The sequence below is a fragment of the Notolepis coatsorum genome (genome assembly GCF_963971535.1).
Source record: "Notolepis coatsorum genome assembly, chromosome: 8".
Lineage (NCBI taxonomy): Eukaryota > Metazoa > Chordata > Actinopteri > Aulopiformes > Paralepididae > Notolepis > Notolepis coatsorum.
In genome coordinates, this window is record NC_140172.1 from 55,507,517 (window position 1) to 55,530,469 (window position 22,953).

At 41.4% G+C, this 22,953-nt stretch overlaps 1 protein-coding gene across 1 annotated transcript in view; it reads right to left on the reverse strand.

Moving 5' to 3' along the window:
• sms (spermine synthase) overlaps positions 1 to 22,953 on the reverse strand; it is a 74,403-nt gene that overhangs the window by 49,782 nt on the left and 1,668 nt on the right. The window contains exon 2 of the mRNA XM_084320642.1: positions 3,611 to 3,731. Coding sequence (XP_084176768.1) covers positions 3,611 to 3,731 — 121 coding nt within the window. The remainder of the gene's footprint in view (positions 1 to 3,610; positions 3,732 to 22,953) is intronic.

Consider the following 22,953-nt stretch of genomic DNA (forward strand, 5'->3'; position numbering starts at 1 on the left):
ATTTGAAAATGATTCATAAATAGGCCGAAAAATGACAACGTTTGTGTATCCTAGAATATTCCAGTAAATGCCTTTTATCACGGAATCTTTATATTTTCCTTGAAAACGAGGGCTTTTCAAAATGCTATAAAACGGAAATTAACCGATAAAAAAACAATGCGTTTCGACAATGTTGACTGCAAACAAGTCATTGATAAACGACAGGCAGATTAGACACATTTAAGAGAGAAAATATGCGTTCACAACGCTATCATTGAAGTCGGTGGTGGCATTTAACAGGGTTTACCATGTTCACCAGTGGTAATCAAAGTGTTAATTCCCAACTGACTGCTGAAAGATTGTACAATTTTCTCTTTGCATACAACTAAATGTGCATTAAAGTCAAGTGCATTTTCTTTTCTCTGTAGGATAACTACAACAAAGTGCATTCAGAACAAAGCCAAGGTGCTTTAAAACTGCATAAAGATCTGCACATAGCTTATAGCAGACTTAACGATGTTACTGTAGTGGCTACAGTAAGCATTTTATATAAAAGTACTCTGTATTTTTGTATGACAACTAATAAAGAAACTTGAACTACTGTCATAATTCACGGCGTTCTAGCCTACACGGAAGGACTGTTGTATTTACTACATCTCCCGTGACTCTTAGCGGGGGATGACGTAGCTTAAGAGAGACGAGTGAAAGAGGAAACGGAAGCGTTGTTAGCTAGCTTAACGCTAACGTTAGTTCAAAAGGTTTTTAACCGCGACGGGCATATAGTAATGGCGAGGATATAAAGCATGTTAAAGACGCATTTATTGGACGCTATTGCACGCAGAGTTTACATAGAAACAGCACGACTCCCGAGTCCCAAGAGGAGTTATCACAGGCTGCAGAACGCAGGACTGAAGAGCTCACGTTGCCGCGTTTTGATTACGTCATCACAACAACACGATAGGTAGGTTACGAACGTCCCCGTTCTTTGACATTCGGTGATATATTTTCGGTGCTAAAACCCTTTCGGCCGAAAGCCGAAAGTGCCTTTTTAACCATTTTCGGACAATAATTTTCGGTGCATTCCTAATAGCTATGGATCTAATAACACTGTCGACTGTCAGTGAGTTGCTTCTGGTCAACATGCAAAAAACTGATTGTTTTTTCATCCGTACATTTAGGTTTTATACCGTTTTGAATATGAGTATAGTTTGAGTGATTGAGTAATTCCAGGAAAAGACGAGAAAAAGGCATTTTAGTGTAATCCAGTTATCACGTTGTAATTTTTCAGCTGATTATCGAATCATCCTGAAATCAATGCTAGATTATAATTTTTTTTTATCATCATTATTATGTCTCCTCGTGCATACATTAAATGGCCCTCGTAGCCCCCCCCCCCCCCCCCCCCACTGCAGCCAACGGTAAACAGCCACACACGGTCCACACAGATAGCTTTGATCGCGGGAGAAAGAAATATCAGATCAACGCAAGATTTTATATATAGTGTTCTTACCTTGTCTCTGATGTAATGCAAAAAAAATTATCCAATTATCTGATCGCCATTCCAGTTATCCACAGCGATCCTGTCCCCGACATTACCGAGCCTTACACATGAACGGGCGGGCGGGGTTAGTGTTCCATGCCATCATTGTAAAGGCCTGCCTCGCCTGAGTATTTAAACCCCACCCCCACGGCTCAGAAAATACACCAGACCGTTTCCAATGGAGTGCAATAGCTCCGCAAGGCAGTAGAGGGCGGTGTTGACCGTTCACATTCACCAGGGTATGCAGAGGCTGCAGCCATGAATTATGAATAGATATAGCGAATAAAAGAAATAGCGATCACAGTGGCGGTATTCGATTGGCGGGCAATAACGAGTTAACTCGTTCTTGGCAATTAATGTGTTAAAAAGAGGGATGAACACAAGGTTGAATTTGAGTGATTTTTGCAGCTCATTCCAATCAGTGGAAGCAGAGGATTGGAATGACCTGCGCCCATAGGAGGTACAGGCCTTGGGAGGTATTAGGTGTATTTACTGAGAGGACAGGGTGTGGTAAGGGTTCTGAGATATGGTGGACAGATCATTTGGCACCCCCACCTCAGTCACTCAGAGCTCCAGAAACATGGGAAGCCTCTGCTCCATGGTGAAACCCAATGTGAGAAACCTTGGGGTCTTATTTGACTCAGATGTCAATTTTAACTAGGGATGCACCGATCCGATATTGATATCGGATATCGGCCCAGATATCACAAAAATAGCTGGATCGGGTATCGGTACATTTCTTTTTTTAAATATCGGATTATTTTTATTATTTTGTTTTTTTTATATATAATAAGAAATAAAATAAGAAATAAATAACAATTCAGTACATTTATATCCATGTGTTAATTTGTTACATTTAGTTTCACTAAGTTAGGAAAGTAATGTTTTAAGACAAGCCTTGCACAAAATAATGATCCCAGTCTCTTCCACAAAGTGAGGCATCCAGTTTATTAATTGATCAATGGGTATTTACATTTAGTCATTTAGCTGACGCTTTTATCCAAAGCGACTTACAAGTTCTGTCGACAAGTCATCAGGAAGGGCACAACTCTATCAGCTGAGTAACAATGTTCATCAAAGTGTTGAGTGCTACAGTGTAGGTTAGTATATTAGGACAAGTGCATGACAGTAAGGTTAGTTAGGGATATTTTTTTCAGATAATGGTATGGGTATTGGATCGGTACTCTGTATCGGCCGATACCCAAAGCCAGGTATCGGGACTGAAGTCGGATCGGTGCATCCCTAATTTTAACCAGCAAGTAAGATCAGCAGTACAGTCCTGTTTCTTCCAACTGCGCATCATTTCAAAAATCAAGTCCTTCCTCTCCCCCCAGCAACCTTCATAAAGTCATCATCATGCTCATTTTCTCACAACTGGACTACTGCAATTCCCTCTACTCTGGTCTTCCGGACAAAACCATCTTCCCCCTCCAGCGCGTTCAAATGGCTGGTCTCAGGCACCAGAATGAGTGACCACATCTCATCTCCCAAGTCCTGGTCTCTCTCCATTGGCTCCCAGTGAGGAAGAGAATCAACTTTAAAACTATGCTATTCACCTACAAAGCCCTCAATGGTCTCGCTCCGGCCTACATTGAGGACCTCTTTGTCCAACCAGTCAGCTCCAGGTCCCTCAGATCAAATGACCAACTGTGTCTGAGGGTCCCCAAACTGGTGACAAAGGGTTTCCGGGCCTTTGCAGTGATGGCGCCGACACTGTGGAATAAGCTCCCCTCAACATCCTTTTCGCTCTGGATGATCACTGAGTTACTTTGCTGTTGTGTTGTGTGTCTGAGGTGTTCTTATGTTCTCTGTCTGTCCGTCTGCCTGGTTCCCTGTCTCCATTGTCCTGTCCATTTAGTAGTTTTCTTTTTTTCCCCGGGCTGCGCCCCGGACCGATGTAAAAATTGGCTGGGGGGCGCATTATAAATGAAAATATCATATCATATCATTTGTAAATGAACGTAAGGTGTGTAATGATGATGTTGCATGATGTGTGTTGAATGTGGCAGCAGTAATGGGAGGTATAGCATAGTGATATAGTCGGTCAAGGCATTTAAGAGCAGATGTCTGCATAGTCAAAGATGTGCTTACCTGCCCTTCTTGCCAACAAAAGTAGCGAGGTATCCATGACCCTCTGTTTCATGTACTGCCTCTGTCATTTCCTGCTCCTGGAGGATGGACTGTAAGCCACGCACCGTAGCAGCAGAGTCGACTAATCAGGAAAGAACAAACACAGAGGAAACACAGTGAGAAAATAAAACTAATCAATAAAAAAATTATTTTAATCAATCTACATTTCAACTGGAACATTCACTGGGGCACGCCCTAATTCTCAATGATGTTAAGCATATAAGGTTACAAACATAATAATAAATACATGAATAAATAAATACAATATACAATAAGTGCAATCATAAGAGTTTGTACAATCAGTTAAAACAACTGCAGATTATGGTGGAATGGTTGGTGATTAAGGATTTAAACTGATCAAAGGATACCAAAGTATTTAGTTTTAGAGTTTGTTGTATGATGTTCCACATGTCAGCAATACAGAAGCTAAAAGCAGAAGTCCAGTACAAATTCTAGGCGCTTTAAGTGTAAGCCGATCATTGGAACTTGTACCATAGGGTCTAGATGTCCTCTCCAACAGAAGTTAAATAAATTGGGCAGTCTCCAATTATGACTATTAAATATACATTTCCATTTAATTTCAAATCTTTATTTCAACTTGTAAGACACTGAGGTTACCCTCATTTACAGTGATGACGAGCTTACAAAACAAGACATACATATAGTCACAATAAATAAGAATAAACAATAAAAAATCAGCTAAGACAGTTACAAGTAGACAGTAGACACACAGTGGTCAAATATCATACTTTTAAATGCAGCAAAAGAAATAAGAACCTTCAGCTTCAGAGTCAGTTGGAGGACATTCCAGGTGTTGAAAGGAAAAAACAGTTTTTCCTATTTCAGAGCAAACTCAAGGAACCCTACGAATCAACCAAGTAATTTGAACGTGTAGAATAGGTTCCAAGATTATATTCCCAACAGTGTTGTGATATAAGGGGGAAGATGCGGCAACATTTTCAAGCATCCTTACATAAAAGGTTGGCTACGTCTGTCTCCGTGTTAAAGTTGTGTATCTAGACAAGTTTCTTGTTTGTAAACATAATGTGTTTACTGTTTGAGCCAATCAGCAATACCCGCTGAATCATGTGCCCGAGTTGCCCCCTACCTGTGTTGAGCTGGCCGTTGGTTTAAACAGAATGAATAGATGCATACAAGAAATATAAAATATATATATATATTCATTAAAAATAAGAAATTCGAATTTTGATTTAGAATTTGAATGTTAACGTAACGAACGAACGTTCGAACATTCGGGCTCAGCCTTAGCGGACAATAATCTTTACGAATGGATGTGTTGAAAGCATCATAACGACTCATTCAAAAACGATTCTGTCACGTCACGTGGAATGTGTTAGTTTCTTACACAATGTTGGATTATGTAATTGGTGGGTCATGACTCATGAGTCATTGTGGAACAAAATAAAAATCGCGCAAAGTCTGTTGTTAGATGCCATTCGTCAAAAGGACACTCATTTCACTGTTAATACAATTTCCAATCAATCAATCAATCAAACCAATAACAACCGCTCACTTCACTGTTAAGACAGCATGCTTTGAAGCAACCTATTCAAAATATAAATCACAGGACAAACTGCACTATAACCGGGAATGTTACCATCAATGTAAATAAACCATAATCACCCTACAAAAACAGTACTGTATTTGTAAATCTGGTATGTCATACATGTCTAGATGTAGCAGTACTGTATCTGTATGTCATATATATGTTATGATGAATTGAAAATGGGGGACCCTGATGTAAACAAGATGAAAGTCTTTCTCTTGTCTGCATCCCCTTAACAATTGTGTGTACTGTATTGTACCCATTCTGCAATCTGGTAATAAAATGTTCAATCAATCAATCATTCCAATAACAACCGCTAACTTCATAATTCATCTGTATCGCAACCGAATCACGGATTTCGTCGAGGCAGGTAGCATTATGTCGGGGAAAATGAAATGAAATAAACAAATGTGAATTAAAGAAGTTAAAACGAAGTTTAGCCTATTAAATTGTTTTAAAAGCCTATAGCAATGACGTATTTTAACACGACTGGCTGAATTGCAACCGTGTACAAGCAAAACTTAAAACTTAAAGACTGTAAACGGCGACTAACCTGACTGCATAAACGCAACGTCCATTATGCTTCAATTAATGTGTGTTTATTGTATAGCAATAAGGTTGGATGAATTCAGCAATTGTATAAAGATGTAAGCACTGTCTATCTGTAATACAATTTTCAATCAATCAATCCCATAACACACGCTCACTTTGAAACAGAGCTGCTTCTACACACGGAGGCAACGTCTCTTCTTTTTTTGGAACTACTTTTTCTGCGGATGATTGTCAATAAATCTTCAATTAATGTGTGTTTATTGTATAGCAATAAGGTTGGATGAATGCGCCAGTTGTATAAAAGCCATTACACCACACGCAGTTGTGCGTTATGATAATTAGACCATGCCTAGGGGTGGTCGTTAGACCCCCCTAGGCATGGTCTAATTATCATAACGCACTCCTGCGCGTGATGTAATGCTTAAATAGTTTGTGAGTGAGTGAGTGAGTGAGTGAGTGAGTGAGTGAGTGAGAGTACGGTAGGTATTTATTTAGACAACAAACATATACACATGAGTATTTGCTTTGTCAGAGATAGAAACGAAAAGCCGAGACTTATTTCCATCGTTGTCCCTGGAGTAAGTGAGTGAGTGAGTGTGAGAGTGAGTGTGAGTGTGAGTGGTGAGAGAGATGAGGAAGGGGCAAGAGAGAAAGAGAGCTGGGAGAGTGTGTGTGTGTGTGAGAGAGAGAGAGGGGTGGTGAGTACTCAGCCCTTGTGTGGGTGAATGTAACAAGTTCCTAACAAGTTCTCTTTCCCCTATTATTTCATGCACACTTTATTCATCGTTTTAAATTATTATTTTCTTTTAACCGATTCGCGGCCAACCACGTATATATACGTGATTGGGAGCCAGCGCTTGACGGCCAACCGCGTATATATACGCGATACGATTTTATTTTTTTATTATTTAAAAATTGTCCTCGTTCTTTTTTCGTTTTTCTTCCCTCCCAATGTTAGTCGTTATGCCAATTCCCAATCCCCTTCCTGGTCGTTGCGCACTCTACCCCCTACTGTCGGTCTGGGAGGGCGGAGACTATGCTTCCTCCGACATATGTATTGTGTACCCAGCCCACCACTTCTTTTCACCTGGCAGCGCGGACTCTCACTGAGAGTGTAACACGTGGAAGGTCTCTTAGATCCTTCCCTCGCTGTGCAGGCGCCCCAACCGAACTGTAGGAGTCGCTGTCCACAACGACCCAGACCCACCCACCGGCTTCCCTCCCGCTGACTCTGCCAATTGAGCCAGTATGACGGCCGGCCAAGCCGGAAGCAACGCTGACAGCTGGATTCAATAACAGTGTCTCTTGCGTTGGTGACGAGCGCCTTGTCCGCTGCGCCACCCAGCCGACTTGTTTTTGTTTTTATTCCATTTTAATATTCTGGATGTTGTCAAGGAGCTGTATTTTGGCTGGAAAAGGTATATTGGGATTCTGAAAGTGCAGTACCGGCCAGATCCTGGTATTGGCGCTGTCTCGAGAATGCAGTTTCCCCTGTTGCAGACCGGCCGGGTGTCACTTTTTTTCCGCTCCGGGTTAGCTTTTATGTTAGCCTAAAGCTATGGCTTCACCAGATCGCCTGGAATACTTTTTGCGACGCCGAATTCAGTATGCAGTAAAGGAATATAGCATCAGCCAATGGACATATCGATCTACCAGATGGCGATCAAATAACTGGGAAATAATTTTTTATTTTTGGAATCCAACCGGCCACAGGTAAGAGCGATTTGACGTCAATTTCAGTCTGATCGGGCCTTGTTCTCATAGGCATCCACCCGGTCAGCGTATGATGTTGCAATAACAAATGCCGTTATTGGTAGGTGTAACTGAGGGGTACAATTCCCTGACTGTATTGATAAGTATGGTATCATTAAACCACTACCGCTTTATGTACTTTAATTACTGGCCATACAGTACATGATATCTAAATATAATGAACACTTCCCACAATGAACCGGTTCTACACAAAGTTGTCTTTAAGTATTTATTGCAGCAAAAGGTACATAATACTTCTTTATTATACTTTGAATGCACTTGTAAGGCAAAGGAATGTGCGTAGGCAAATCAACAATGAATGTCCATTCTCTGGTTACGCAGGAGGTAATTATACAACCTGAATCTTAGGGAATTATATCTATGGTACACTAGTAATATATAGCGGGAGATACTGGAAGGGTCCCCCTGGTTGTAAGCCAGCAGGGGTAGAGGATCTGTCGGTAGTAGAAAGTCTGGTCAACGATGACTAAGGAGACTCCAAGTACAGGAGACGGTGCAATAGCCTCTTGATCCACAGACGAATACAGCTGTTCTCCGTAGACTGTAGCTCCACAGTGAAGAAAGCTAGCCGGCCTCAGGCTCTCTGAGGCGCCGACTCGACTTGGCTCCTCGCGGGGTAAATCCAACACGTGTAAGCGTCTGCGATTCTCCGATCCATAAATCACAGGACCAAAGCAAATATAATCCAGCCGCAAAGGGCTATGTAGTCGTCGGGTAGATTAATCCAGTGTACATGTCCACACGGTTCTCGTCTAGGTCTCCTCGGGTGAAAGCGCCATGAAAGCAGCCCAGCCTGGATAAGAACTCTAGCTAATACGAGGAAGCGTTGGCGATGCTGGTCACTGTAGAACTTTAGCCGCACGATACACTATACACAAATAGACTATTACTGACTTAATAGAAATATGTCGCACTCGACGGTATAGCGCCAAACTCTGACAATTCAGTTATTAATTCGCACGCGGTCTCAATGCTCTATTCTGGGGCCAAACAGGCCATACTTCACCGCACGTTGTATCGTGGGTGAGGCTTCAACTTATTGGGTAACTCTTGACTTCTGACTAAGTAAGACTAAGTGCTTCTGTATTCACCTGCGCCGTATTTATACGCACGGTGAACAAACTAGTGCCAACGACATTTCTGTCTCGTATCCCTGGGCAAGGCCGGGCATGCACAGACATGTCTTGACGGTGACTTTGAACCTGACTCCGGAGGCACGGCTCTGGCGCCTGTGGACCGCTGTCCAATAGGAGAATGAAATATTATGGTCTGGGCTAAAGGGATATTCCGTGTATATGTACAAGGAATATACAAGGGATATCAAACGATATACAAATACTATGCAATATATATCAATAAATAAATATATTCGGTTTAATCTGATCCTTTGTAACAGTAGGGATGCCCCGATCACGTTTTTTGCCACCGATACCGATCACCGATCGTCGTGAGCCATATCGGCCGATACCGATCCGATACCGATCGTTTTTGATTAAAAGAAATTAAAATTTATATTAAATGTTTTTTTTTTTTATAAAATATATATATTATATAATTAGACTTGTACTTGTATTATCTGCGAGACATCGCCACCACGCAACAAGCTCCACTGTCTGTGTGTACTCTAGTAGCCTCCAGCTACAGCCAGGATTCTCCGGAGCTGCAGCTGGACCTATACTCCAGTAGCCTCGAGCTACGGCCAGGATTCTCTGGCACTGCACCTGGACCCTATTGGTATAACGTTACTTAACTGTGCTCAGCAAGCCCTCAGCTCGAATACGCATCGAATCAGTGTTATAAGACATTGATCAGATGAGATGAGAGCTACAGGGCGGTAGTCGTTGAGGCAAGCAGGCTTGGATTTTTTGGGTACAGGGATAATAGTGGACTTCTTCAGGCAGGTGGGGATGACAGCCTGTTCTAAGGACAGGTTAAATATGTCAGTGAATACTGGGGCCAGTTGGTCGGCACAGACTTTTAGGACGCGGCCGGGGATGCCGTCCGGACCTGCTGCCTTCCTGATATTCACTTTTTTAAAGGTCCGCCTCACCTCATGCTCTGTTACCCTGAACACTGCGCCTCCATCAGCAGCCGACCCCCCCCCCCCCATTGCCGAGGCTTGTGAGCTGGTGTTGTTATTACCAGCATCAAACCTCGCATAGAAGGTATTGAGGTCGTTTGCTAAGGAGATGTCATTGTTCAGTTTGAGGGAGGCGCCTTTGTAGTCTGTCATCGTTTTGAGCCCCTGCCACATAGCTCTAGAGTCAGCTTGTTCAAACTGGAGTTCAATTTTATCCCTGTAGCGCCGTTTGGCCTCTGACACTGTCCTCCTTACGTTGTGTTGCGCCACCTTGTGGTCATTCATGTTGCCTGCCACTAGGCCGTCATTGTATGCTTTGGTGCGCTCTCTCAGAGCTTCACGGACGGATTTGTCTACCCAGGGTTTTTGATTTGGGTAAACTTTCATTTTGGTAGTGGGGATTGTTTCTTTCACCCTAGTACAGACATAGTCCAGCACTGTCTCCGTGTAGGCATTAATGTTATCTGTGTCGCGGAATACAATCCAGTCTGTGTTGTGGAACACTGACCGGATCGTGTCCTCTGACGTCACATCCCATTTCTGCACCTCTCGCGAGACTACGGGAGTACTTTTAATTCTTTGTCTGTACTTTGGTGTAAGGAAAATGGATGCGTGATCTGACTTGCCAAAGCCACTATCAGAATGAGCCTTGTAGCCACCTTTAAATTGCGTGTAACAGTGATCTAGGATGTTACCGCCTCTGGTGTTGCAAGTCACATGCTGGTAGAAATCAGGCAATACCTTTCTCAGATTGGCGCTATTGAAATCTCCCAGTACTAAAATGGCGGCGTTAACGTTCGTCGCTTGTATATTATTTACCTCGTCGTGGAGTCTGGAGAGCGCGGCGTTGTTGTTGGCTTGCGGTGGAATATACACTCCGACCAGGACGATCGCCGTTAACTCCCTCGGGAGGAAGAAAGGACGACACTTGATGGTTATATATTCCAGTTCTGGGGAGCAGTAGTTGGATAATTCCTTCACATTCGTTGGATCACTCCAATTTTTGTTAAACATGAAGGCAATACCTCCACCACGTTGTTTACCGGACTCTGATTGTGTCCGATCCTTCCTATGGATAAAGAAATGATCCGTTGGTTGAATCGCGTGATCTGGAACCTCCGGTGTTAGCCAAGTTTCGGTGAAGCAAAGGACATTGCAGTCCCTAACGTCTCTTTGATATTGAATCCTTGCTCGGATGTCATCCAGTTTATTGTCTATTGATTGTACATTGGCTAGCAATATACTGGGAAGTGGTGTACGGTGTCGTCTGGATCTCAGCCTGTTTCGGATCCCAGACCTTTTTCCTCGACGTCTTTTCCTGGGGTCTAGGAACAAAGGATCCGGTCCTAGTCTCCGGAGGATTTCTTCCGGCCATTGATGTGGTTCGGAAAGTTGATCCAGCGAGTAATCCAGTTGGTAAGTTTCCCGTAATCCAATGTCAATGATTGACTGACGGTCATACACATATAATGCACCAACAGTTGGTGCAAATAAAACTCCTAATACTATAAAAATTAACAAAATAGAGCACAGTCTCGTCGGAGCGATCAGAAAGGCAGCCATCACAGCAGCGCCAAGTCCATAGCCATGAAGTGCTTTGAGAAGCTAGTAAAGGGCTACATCTGCTCCTCCCTCCCCATCAACATGGACCCCCTGCAATTTGCATACCGCCCCAACAGGTCCACGGAGGACGCCATATCCCATGTGCTGCACACAGCAGCATCACACCTGGACAAGAGGCAGGGGAACTATGTGAGAATGCTATTCATCGACTACAGCTCGGCATTCAATACCATAGTCCCCTCCATACTCATAGCCAAGCTCAGGGACCTGGGCTTGGGCTATGACCTCTGCCAGTGGGTCTTGGACTTCCTGACTGGCAGACCCCAGGTGGTGAGAGCAGGCAACTGCACCTCCTCATCCATCACCCTCAACATAGGGGCCCCCCAGGGCTGTGTTCTGAGTCCCCTCCTCTACTCCCTGTACACACACGACTGTGTGGCTCAGCGGAGTAGCAATACAATCGTCAAATTTGCTGACGACACAGTGGTGGTGGGCCTGATCTCTGCCAACGACGAGAGGGCCTACCTGGAAGAGGTCAAGGTCCTGGCGGGATGGTGCCAGGAAAACAGCCTCTCCCTGAACGTCAGCAAAACAAAAGAGATGATTGTGGACTTCAGGAGGTCGGGGGTCAAGGACTACAGCCCCCTCAGCATCGACGGGGCACCGGTTGAGAGAGTCAACAGCTTCAAGTACCTCGGAGCCCACATATCCGAGGACTTGAAATGGACCATACACATTAACAGTGTGGTGAAGAAGGCACGACAACGCCTCTACTTCCTCAGGCGCCTAAGGAAGTTCCAAGTCAGCCAGAAGATCCTTAAGAACTTCTACTCATGTACAATAGAGAGCATCTTGACCGGCAACATCACCTCCTGGTTTGGGAATAGCACTGCAAAAGACCAAAGCAGACTACAAAGAGTGACACGTTCAGCCGAACGCACAATTGGAGGGGGGCTCCCCACTCTCCAGAACATTTACAACAAGCGTTGCAAGGGGAAGGCTAAGAGAATTATTAAGGACTCGAGCCACCCGAACAACTGCCTCTTTGAACTGCTGCCGTCAGGCAAGCGACACAGGAGTCTCAAGGCGAGCACAGAAAGACTCAGAAGTAGCTTCTATCCCCAGGCCATCAGGCTGCTAAACGAACAATGAATGAACACTACACAACAACAACCACCAAACACACATAGCACACACATCCACACGCACACACTCACTTTAAACAAACACACTGTAGCACCCACTACACACACTTTATAGCACACACCCACTTTAAACAAACACACTGTAGCACCCACTCCCCACACTTTATATTTATGGATGAAGGATTGCACTACAACTCGTACACCTTACTGTAAATTGTACCTAAAATTGTACCTCATCCCACTTCTGCTTTGCACTAGATAGTACTGTACATTAGTACACTGCATAGTATTGTGTATTGTATATTATATGGTAACTCAGAACATTGTACATATGTCTATACCGAACAACTGTGACCTCATTCTTCTTCTAAATTCATGCTATATTATGTTATTATGTTATTTGATACTATCTTGTCTAGCACAGTCTCTGGAGCGTAACAGTAAGAAGCATTTTGTATGAAAGTATTCTGTACTTCTGTATGACAACTATTAAAGAACTTGAACTTGATATCAGGAGCTATCTGTAGCTACTGCTAGCCGGATATATAACGTTAATACAACGCCTCAGTGAATTATTTAGTTCAATGGGACATTTCGTTTTTAACAGTGAACTAACTTGCGCTAACGTGAGCTAACAGCTAACAGGTATCATACCTACCTACTATACTTGCTAGAGCGTTTGTTGATGTCAGGAGCTATCGGTAGCTGGCCGGCTAGATACCGTTCGGTTAGACAATGCCTCATCATGTATTAAACTAAAAGTGAATAGTTGACTGGGTCATTTTGTAACGGTAGCTAAGCTAACGTTAGCTCAGGGAGACGCCAACACGCCGTCCTCCCGTGTCTCACTAGACTAGACCCGTGTTTACATGCGTGCGGGAGGGGCTGGACTCGAGAGCAGACGCCGCACCACCGGTGTCTGAGACAGAACTCAGCGACAGCAAGTGAGATTGGGTTTGACGATCGGTGAAAATAAAACATTATCACCGATCACCGATCGCATATTTATACTAAATGCACAGTGTTGTGCATTTATAATCAGTAGCTTAGGCTACATAGTAGGCTAATAACAGCCTATTCTAGTCTAGCAGGTGCTGGTATAGACTAGTAATGTTGATTTTCAGTCATCTATGACATTTTTGACTAGATATATACCGTATATCTAGTCAAAAAATGTCATTATATGTCATATATGTCATATATTATACGTCTATACCAGCACCTGCTAGACTAGAATAGGCTGTTATTAGCCTACTATGTAGCCTAAGCTACTGATTATAAATGCACAACACTGTGCAATATTACACTTACTGTAGACTTCTGTATATTTGTACTGTATTCCTTTTACTGTATATTTAATTCTATCTTATCATTCTCACAACACAACACCCCCTCTAATGGAACATTCCAGGTGGATGTGCGTTGCGTCACACTCCGTGGCCAATCTGCGCATGTGCATGGGGAAATCGATGCTTAAAAACGGTCTTTTTCGCTGCCAATTTAGTTCTGATCGATTAGGAATCTCTCGCGCCGTGTTCAGGAGACTCAGGCGCATACAAGTCTATTCGATCATGTCTCTAGCACCCCCACAGCCGTATCTGCAATCACTTAATGTCAAGGCTCTCATCCACATTAATTCATTTGACCCCCGCAATCTCCTCCCCGATTTCAGAATCCAGGAAGTGTTGCGGTGGTCTATGACAGGTGACAGAGAGACATGTGACCTGGATGTGAGAGGAGGTTTATGGCAAACGGCAATAAAGAGTTGTATTTAGGAGAATAACAGCTGTGATGTTTTCAAATAGAATGACCATGCTCATTCAATCAATGACATCCTCCTTTAGTTTGTATATGATCCAAGTCTCAGTTAGAGGTGGTCTAGGTCTGGTTAGGGGTTAGAGTTAGAGGTGGTCTAGGTCTGGTTATACTGATCCGATACCAGTGCACTGCATAGATAAAAAAAAAAAAATTATATTATATAAATTATAAAACTTTTTTTCTTTTCTTTTTTACAGCTACTGTTTTATATATCGTTTTTTTTAGTAATGACTAGAAAGAAGTAATGGTATTTATTCAACAACAGTGATTGTATAGATTAGTATTAGTATCATTAATTGACAACTAAGCTCAATGAGTTCACCCACGGAAAGGTTGTTGGCACATTGGTGCCGCACGGACGTTATATATTGTTGTACTTGCTACCAGAAGGCTCCGTTTAGGTTAGCTACTGTAGTAGCAGAGGCTCTGTTGTGATTTTTAATGCAAAATAAATATTCAACATTCTCTTTTGAGACTCCGCCTCAGACTCTTATCATTTGGCACTAAAAGCTAAACATTGTCACCGGTATGGCTGTCTGCATTATGTCATTAATTGTGTGCGAGAGGTCGATCAGTGACCACTTAGCGTGAGCTAGCCTAGGTTAGCCACTAGCTAACGCAAGCTAGATGGAACTACAAACAATGTAACATTACTGGTGAAAAAGTGATTTACCTTGGAATACTCCTTTGCCAACTTGCTGTACTTTGCTTGCAGGGCTGCAGCTGGATTATGAATAGTCCCAACTTTAGCCAAGGTAACGTTAAGCTAAAACTAGCTTTTCAAATAGCTCTTCAGCTAATGCTAATAACAGAGCTCCCCGTCACACTGCTCTACTCGGGACGATGGCTGAAATGTTATTATTTTGTCTCGTCTGGTTGAAGAGAAATTTCGTCCTGGTTTTTGTAAATTGCATTTTGTGTCCTCAGTTGTGGTCAACGATATTTAATTAAAGGGGAACTATCTTATAAATGGCCTTTTTGAGTGTTTAGCATTGTTTCCTAGCTATGTGAACTTATATTAATATGATCTATGTCTCAAAATTCTCATATTGGCGCATTCTTCCAATTCTCCTCTCACAATATTCACCCTCACTGAACTGAGTCGTTTGAAAATGTGCCTATATGTGATGTCATATAGTCACTGCTGCATGTTAATGTTGAGATAGACGACGACGAAGCGCAGTGGTTTAGGTGGCACCTGCAGCCCAGGCTCAAAACAGCTCGAAATCTTGAGGTAGAAAAATGCTGTTTTTGAGGACTTGATTAGAAATACAAAACAATGAATAAAAAAAATATATATATTACAGAGGTGTTCCATAGACTCACAGGAATTGTGTAAAAGTGCCCAAATAGTGAAAGAAATAGTAAAATAGTTCCCCTTTAACTATTTAGTCACGTTAGCGTGACATGGTTTTCAATAACGTGACGTTGCGTCTCGTTGTCGTCATAAAAAAAACCTTCGTTGACGAACATCTTTCGTCATCATTTTAGTTGACAAAATTAACACTGGCTAGACAAACCTAGTTAAATAACCGTAGTAGTATAGGCAGTTGGAAGCTAAAGCTTTTTCAAACCATAATTTTGTCTCCTTGTATCATGTATCATTATGTGTTATTTATATCACTCAGGTTCATCTACAAATTCTTATAACGTATCTCAAATGTCAGGGCGCCCCACATTAATACACATGCTGCATAATCGCAACGTCCTGGGTTCGAATCCGGCCCAGGACATGTGTTGCATGTCCTCCCCCATCTCTCTCCCGATTTCTCTCTGGCTTATATATAAAATATATAAAGAGAAAGCGCTCAGTCCATTTTAATAAAATATATAGAAAAGAGAGTTCAGTCCATTACAATAAAATATTTTTTTGACAGTCGAAAATTAACAATCTTTGACTTTATTAGAAAATAGATAACGATGAACTGAACAATTTGTTGTTTTAATGTGCAAAATAAAGCATTGTCAATAGCTTCTATGTGTTTTAGACATGTGCAGAATCACTTTTATTTCGAAAAAAACAAAAGTGGTAAGTAAAAGTAGCCTAACGGTGAATGGTTTCCTAATCTTTTCCTCCCTGGCTTCCTGCGTTATATATTTTAAAGATATAACGTTTGTGGGGGAGAAATAAACGGAAAACGTTGTGCATTTATGGCTGCATATCTGTACAGCAGTTACCAAAGTCTGTGTTTTAGGATTATTAGGAGTCAATCACATGTACGTCCTTATCGGCACAGATCAATCCGTCAACCTATATTAGGAATATGAAGTTATTTTACCAGCACTATACATTCATAGAGTAATAAATCCATTATGTTATCCATCCAGTTATTAAAAGTGCAACACAAAAGCAGTTACTTTGGTAGATTTCATTCAGTACCCAAAACTAGTGTCAGGTTTTAAAAGACCTGGGGGTGAATTCACAAAGAATGGATTGCGCGCAGCTAATAGCACCCGTAACCAATGTTCCCTCAAAAAAATATTCGGTCTGTCAGCAAACACTCAAACCTCCTGAGCAGACATCAGCAACTACATCAGCAACTACTGAGCAACAAGTCACCTGCCGATTAACCGGTTAGTTGATAAGCGGCAGTTTGTAAAAAATCTGATCATCTTAATTTCCATCAATGTCTAACATAAAAATCTATACATTTTGCTGATACACAGAAATAATACAAAAAGACATTATATTCCTTAATCAAATATTTATTTGACCATTGATTGACGATACAGAGCAAAGTCCTCCCTCCCTCTCTCACTCTTCTCTCTCTCTCCCTCCCTCTCCCTCTAAACCTCTCACCTTCCCTTCTGCTTCATTCCTCCTTTCTCTGTTAGTCAGATACACATCAGAAAAAAGTAACTTGTTTCCAGACTAGTGTTGTCACAATACTGGAATTTCTAACTTAGATACGATACCTTGAAAAGTATCGATATTCAATACCATTTTCGATACCACGGGGGGAAATGTTAAATCTTAAAATGTAAAAATATATATATATACTGGTATATATATATATATATATATATATATTTTTTTTTTAACTAAATTTTGCTTTTGTTGCTGGTCGATTCTCATCAGCTTCTCTCTGGTACTATAAGATAAGATACATATAACTTTTAAAACCCTTTGTTTATCTTCAGATCAGACATTTAAAAATAACTAAATGATCTAATCTTAGAAATTAAGTAAAGTTTATTGTACTGCGTGTTAAGCTTAACAGATTGATTGAAAATTGTATTAACAGATTGCAGAATGGGTACAATACAGTACGGCTCAATACACACAATTGTTAACACAATGGCGCCCGGCCACGGAGATGTCCATGTTTTGAATCCAACGGTTGAGGACCAACCACGGACATGTCCGTGGCAAGGTTGTTTTGGCTTTTATTCCATTGTAATAACCTACTCGATGTCACCGAGCAGCACTGCAGAAGTACCCTACTCTTTGAATTCTAAAAAGTGCATTACCGGCCAGATCCTCTTAGGGGCGCTATCTCGATAATGCAGTGTTCCCTGTGGCAGAAGTTGTCTTGTTTTTTCTGGATCTCCAATGTAGTTTTCTGCTAACATGAAGCTATGCCTATAGCCTGTAGCTTGGAATACGTTTTGGGACGCGGATTTCAGTGTGCAGTAAAGGAATATATGATCAGCCAATGGACATATCGATCTACCAGATGGCGATCGATAACTCGGAAATCCTTTGGGGGATCCAACCGGCCCACGGTAAGATCTTTTTCACGTAAATTACATGCTGATCAGGGCTTGTTATGATAGCCATCCACCCGATCAGCGAATGTGGCTACTGAGGCTAACGCGGTTATTGGTAATCAATAATCAGAAACGACGTCCGTCCCCCCCCCACCCTTTCATGCATTCATGGTGGACCATCATACCGATCATATGCAGTTTGAGTTTTAACTGTAGCTTCTGTATATCCAAAATGCCATTGGATTTAACGTTAGTAGCTAAGCGGCCTGTATCTCGCCTTCCAGGAAATATACTAGTCCAAATCCCTTATAACGCTTATATTCAAGACGCTATAAAATGAGAACGTATTGATGAAAAAAAAAAATCTTTAAGCCATTTTGAAGGGACGGTTCGTCGGTTTATGGTGTCAATTGACAATGAGAATGGACAGATAGCAATACTATAAAGCAGTGGTCACCTCAGCAACCCGTCGATATTTGAGACTTTCCCTGTAGATCTTTCCCTGATTTTTTTTTTTTTTTTTTTTTTTTTAAATAAAAAGAAATTCCCTGAGTCCACATTACAGTTCTACTTTTGATTTGATGTGAAAAGTGATGCTGCACTTAGCACTGACTGCACTTAGCACTGACTGCACTTAGCACTGACAGAGAAAGTACACATTACAGTTCTACTTTATAAAATGCTAATTGTAAATATGTTTGTCAATGTTAATAATATGAGAAAGTCCACATTACAGTTCTACTTTTGTTTTGATGTTAAAAGTGATGCTGCATAACACTTAGCACTGACTGAGAAAGTCCGGTATTACAGTTCTACTTTGACATTATAATGTTGGACTAAAGCATTGCATGTAATTAGAATACAGGCAAATAAGTCATTTAGTTTAAAGTACAATCTTGGCTGTCTTTTTCTCTTAACGCTTCAATAGGTAGATCTTGCCTTCACAAAAAAAAAGTGATCTTGGGCTTAAAAAGGTTGGTGACCACTGCTATAAAGTATAGATTTAGCTCTACAAACAGCCCCACGGACTATGCAAGTCTATTATGAAATGCTGGTCGTTTAGAGTGATATTAGACGGATCCAAGTGGCCGCGAAAGTGTTAAGGGGATGCAGACCAGAGAAAGACTTTTGTCTTGTTTACATCAGGGTCCCCCATTTTCAATTCATCATAACATATGACATACAGATAGACAGTACTGCTACATCTAACATTTCACATCCATCTATACACTTCACAACATACTTCGGTTTTTTTCTTTCACTGCCCAACCCAGTCCAACCCAGCATCTGTCACTGCCCAGTTCAGCCCAACCCAGTCCAGAATAGATCCCTCTTTCATGTTAATATGTGTTATGCTAATATTGTGAAGAGTAGAGACACTGTTATTAATGTTTTATGCTAATAAATATTTTAAAGAGTAGAGACACGGTGTGATTATTACTATGATTGAAAATCTATTTAGACGAAGACATACAAAGAAGTAATGATCACAATTAGCGATTTTTTTTTGTCTGGTAAAAAAAATCAGATACTCGCCAGTTGGCTGGTAAGCCAAAAAGTTAGTTTCCTCCCCATTGCAAACATGACACCAGACTGGTGGAACAGCCAGTGGCATAGAGAGGCAGTTGCTACTGACTGAACCAATGTGCTGTGGGAGCTTTTTAACCAGCTGTTGTTGCATGGCCATTTTTTGGAAATGTATATTATTTAGGCAGTAATACAACATGTTAGAAAAAACTTGCACTGTACTCATGCCTGTGCATTCATCGTGAACGCACTTCAAACACTTTTGTGGAGAGCATCATCAAAGTAATCTTGCCAGGCAGCTCAACGAGAAAATTAATAGTGTGCAAAATGAAAAGATAAAATACATATTCAATAACAGAGCACCATTATCTGGAAGATGAAAAGCTTCTAAACAAGGGCATGTATATCATACATTTCTGAATTTGTTCCTTTTTTAGTGTCCATTGATTTTGTGAGTTTACGACCAAAGGGAAGTTAGGGCATCAGTGCAGAACAGGTAGGGCTCATTTTACTGCACAGCACTGGTAAGCATGACTTCCGAATTGTATCAGGCAAAAAATATGCTGTAGCCAACACTGTGCTGCAGTCATCCATCAAGCCATTAGGGCTGACCCCTATTAGTCGATTAGTTGACTAATCGGTCGAAAGGAGCCGTAGTCGACTGGCCAACCTCTTAGTCGAATATAAAAAATTAAATAAAAAGTATAATTTTTTCTTTTTTTTGTATCATTCTTTCCAAAAGAAAAATTAAAAATATACTTTTTTTTGTCGACCAATAGTCGACTAACGGCAAATTTTGGCCAATCATAGTCGACCATCCGAATCCTTAGTCGGGGACAGCCCTACTAGCTATATGAGCTGTAGCTAACACTGTGCTGCAGTGACCTATGAACATAGATTAGCTGTAGCTAACACTGTGCTGCAGTCGTCTATCAAGGTATAGATTAGCTATAGCTAACACTGTGCTGCAGTGACATATCAAGCTATAGATTAGCTGTAGGGATGCCCCGATCGATCGGCCAGCGATCGGTATCGGCCGATATTCAGTATAAATATGAGATTGGTGAATTCCGATAATGCTTTATTTTCGACGATCGTGAAAACCGATCGAAAAACATGATCCAATTCTTAGCGGAGATCTCACTCGCTGACTTCTCTCTCAAGCACACAGAGTTGCAGTGCACTGCCCCTCCCCCTCCTCCTCCCCTGCCCCTCCCTTACCCGTGTCAACAAGAGTCTCCGGCAGTCTGCTCTAGTCTAGTGCATGAGACCTCCGTGAGCTAATGTTAGCTACCTAGCTAACGTTACTGTTTAAACTAAATGACCCAGTCAACTATTCACTTTTAGTTTAATACATGATGCATTGCTGATATCAACAAATGCTCCAGCAATAGTCAAGTGCATGATACCTCCGCTAGCTCGGTAGCCAACGTTAGCTCACGTTAGCTCTATATGAAATGTCCCAGTAAACTAAATAGTTCACTGAGGCGTTGTCTTAACGTTATCTAGCCGGCTAGCAGTAGCTACAGATAGCTCCTGATATCAATGTCTTATAACATTGATTCGATGCGTATTCGAGCCCTTGGCTTGCATCGCAGTCACGAAAGGGGCTAGCTGAGGTAGGGCTGGGCGATATGGCCTAAATATGATATCACGATATTTTCTGACCTTTCGGCGATACACGATACACATCACGATGTTTTTCTTTTTTCCCCCAAACAATTCATTATGAGGCTTACCAAGACACTGAAGACAGTATTTGAGTTTGCAAGCTAACATTAAAGACTAAATAAAATACCCATGCATTTAGCATTTTTATATTATATATTAGATTTAGATTATTGGATTATTAGATTATATATTGCATATATTTAGCAATGAGATATTATATGATTTAGATATGAAATATGATTCATTGAAAATGGGGGACCCTGATGTAAACAAGACGAAAGACTTTCTCTGGTCTGCATCCCCTTAACAATTGTATGTATTGAGCTGTACTGTACCCATTCTGCAATATGTTAATAAAGTTTTAAATCAATCAATCAATCAATCAATAAATAGCATTTTAGCATTTTTATGAAACTACTGTATATTTGTATGTCTCTAAATGTTTTGATGAATTGAAAATGGAGGACCCTTATGTAAAAAAGCCGAAAGTCTTTTTCTGGTCTTCATCCCCCAGTCCACTGTTGTTGTATTGAGCTGTACTGTATTGTACCCATTCTGCAATCATTAATAACGTTTTCATTCATTCGATCATTCAGCCGGCAACAGCATAATTTTGATTGACAGTCGAGTCTGCCAATTACGTCACACCGATTGAACCCGCCCTGCTGTTCTTAGCACCAATCGGCAAGCTCTATGCGTTTTTTACTTCCGCAATTGATTTTGACGAGAGCTGAGCTCAGCTCAATGACAACAACAGCTCCCTGCGGCAGACGAGTGATTACCAGCGCACCGCAGCATGACTAAACAAGCCATAATGATTTTATTGCAACGAATGTTATAATAAAAGCCTTTCCATACATCTGTCTGATTGAAAACTTTATTAACAGACCGCAGAATGGGCATGCACAACTCCGCACGGGCTGAGATATGAACAGTAACGCTTGCTATCTATGTCGTCATCGGACGTTGCTATGTTTGGGTAAATACGCTAATGTTATTGAACGTGTAACTAACTATATAACGTTAATGCCACAAAACGAATGCCTTTGTTAATAATAATTAGTAACTTTGATGCAGTAGTGTGTGTGGGGGCGGCGTTGTTCAAAAGTTTGAACGGGTGTGGACCAGATTGACGCGACACAATCCTCTTGGGCAAAACATCACGATATCCACAATACGTTAAAAAAGTGTATCGTTAATGAACTGTACCCGATATTTATATAATATCGTCATATCGCCCAGCCCTAAGCTGAGGGCATGCTGAATGTGATTTGACGAAAGCAGAGTATACAAATAGAGTCCAGCTGCAGCGCCGGAGAATCCTGGCTGTAGCTGGAGGCTACTCGAGTACACACAGACAGTGGAGCTGTTTGACTTGTTGCGTGGTGGCGATGTCTCGCAGATAATACAACTACAAGTATGATTATATAATATATATATTTTATAAAAAAAATATTATATTTAATTTTTTTTTATAAAACCAAAAACGATCGGTATCGGTCGATATGGCTCATAGGCCATCGGTATCGGTGGCAAAAACGTGATCGGGGCATCCCTAATTAGCTGTAGCTAACACTGTGCTGCAGTCACATATCACGCTATACACAAGATGAAGCTAACACTGAGCTGCAGTCACCTGTCAAGCTATACATTAGCTGTAGCCAACACTGTGCTACAGTCACCTATCAAACTATACATTAGCTGTAGCCAACACTGTGCTACAGTCACCTATCAAGCTATACATTAGCTGTAGCCAACACTGTGCGACAGTCACCTAACAAGCTATACATTAGCTGTAGCCAACACTGTGCTACAGTCACCTATCAAGCTATACATTAGCTGTAGCTAACATTGTGCTACAGTAATCTATCATGCTATAAATTAGCTGTAGCTAACA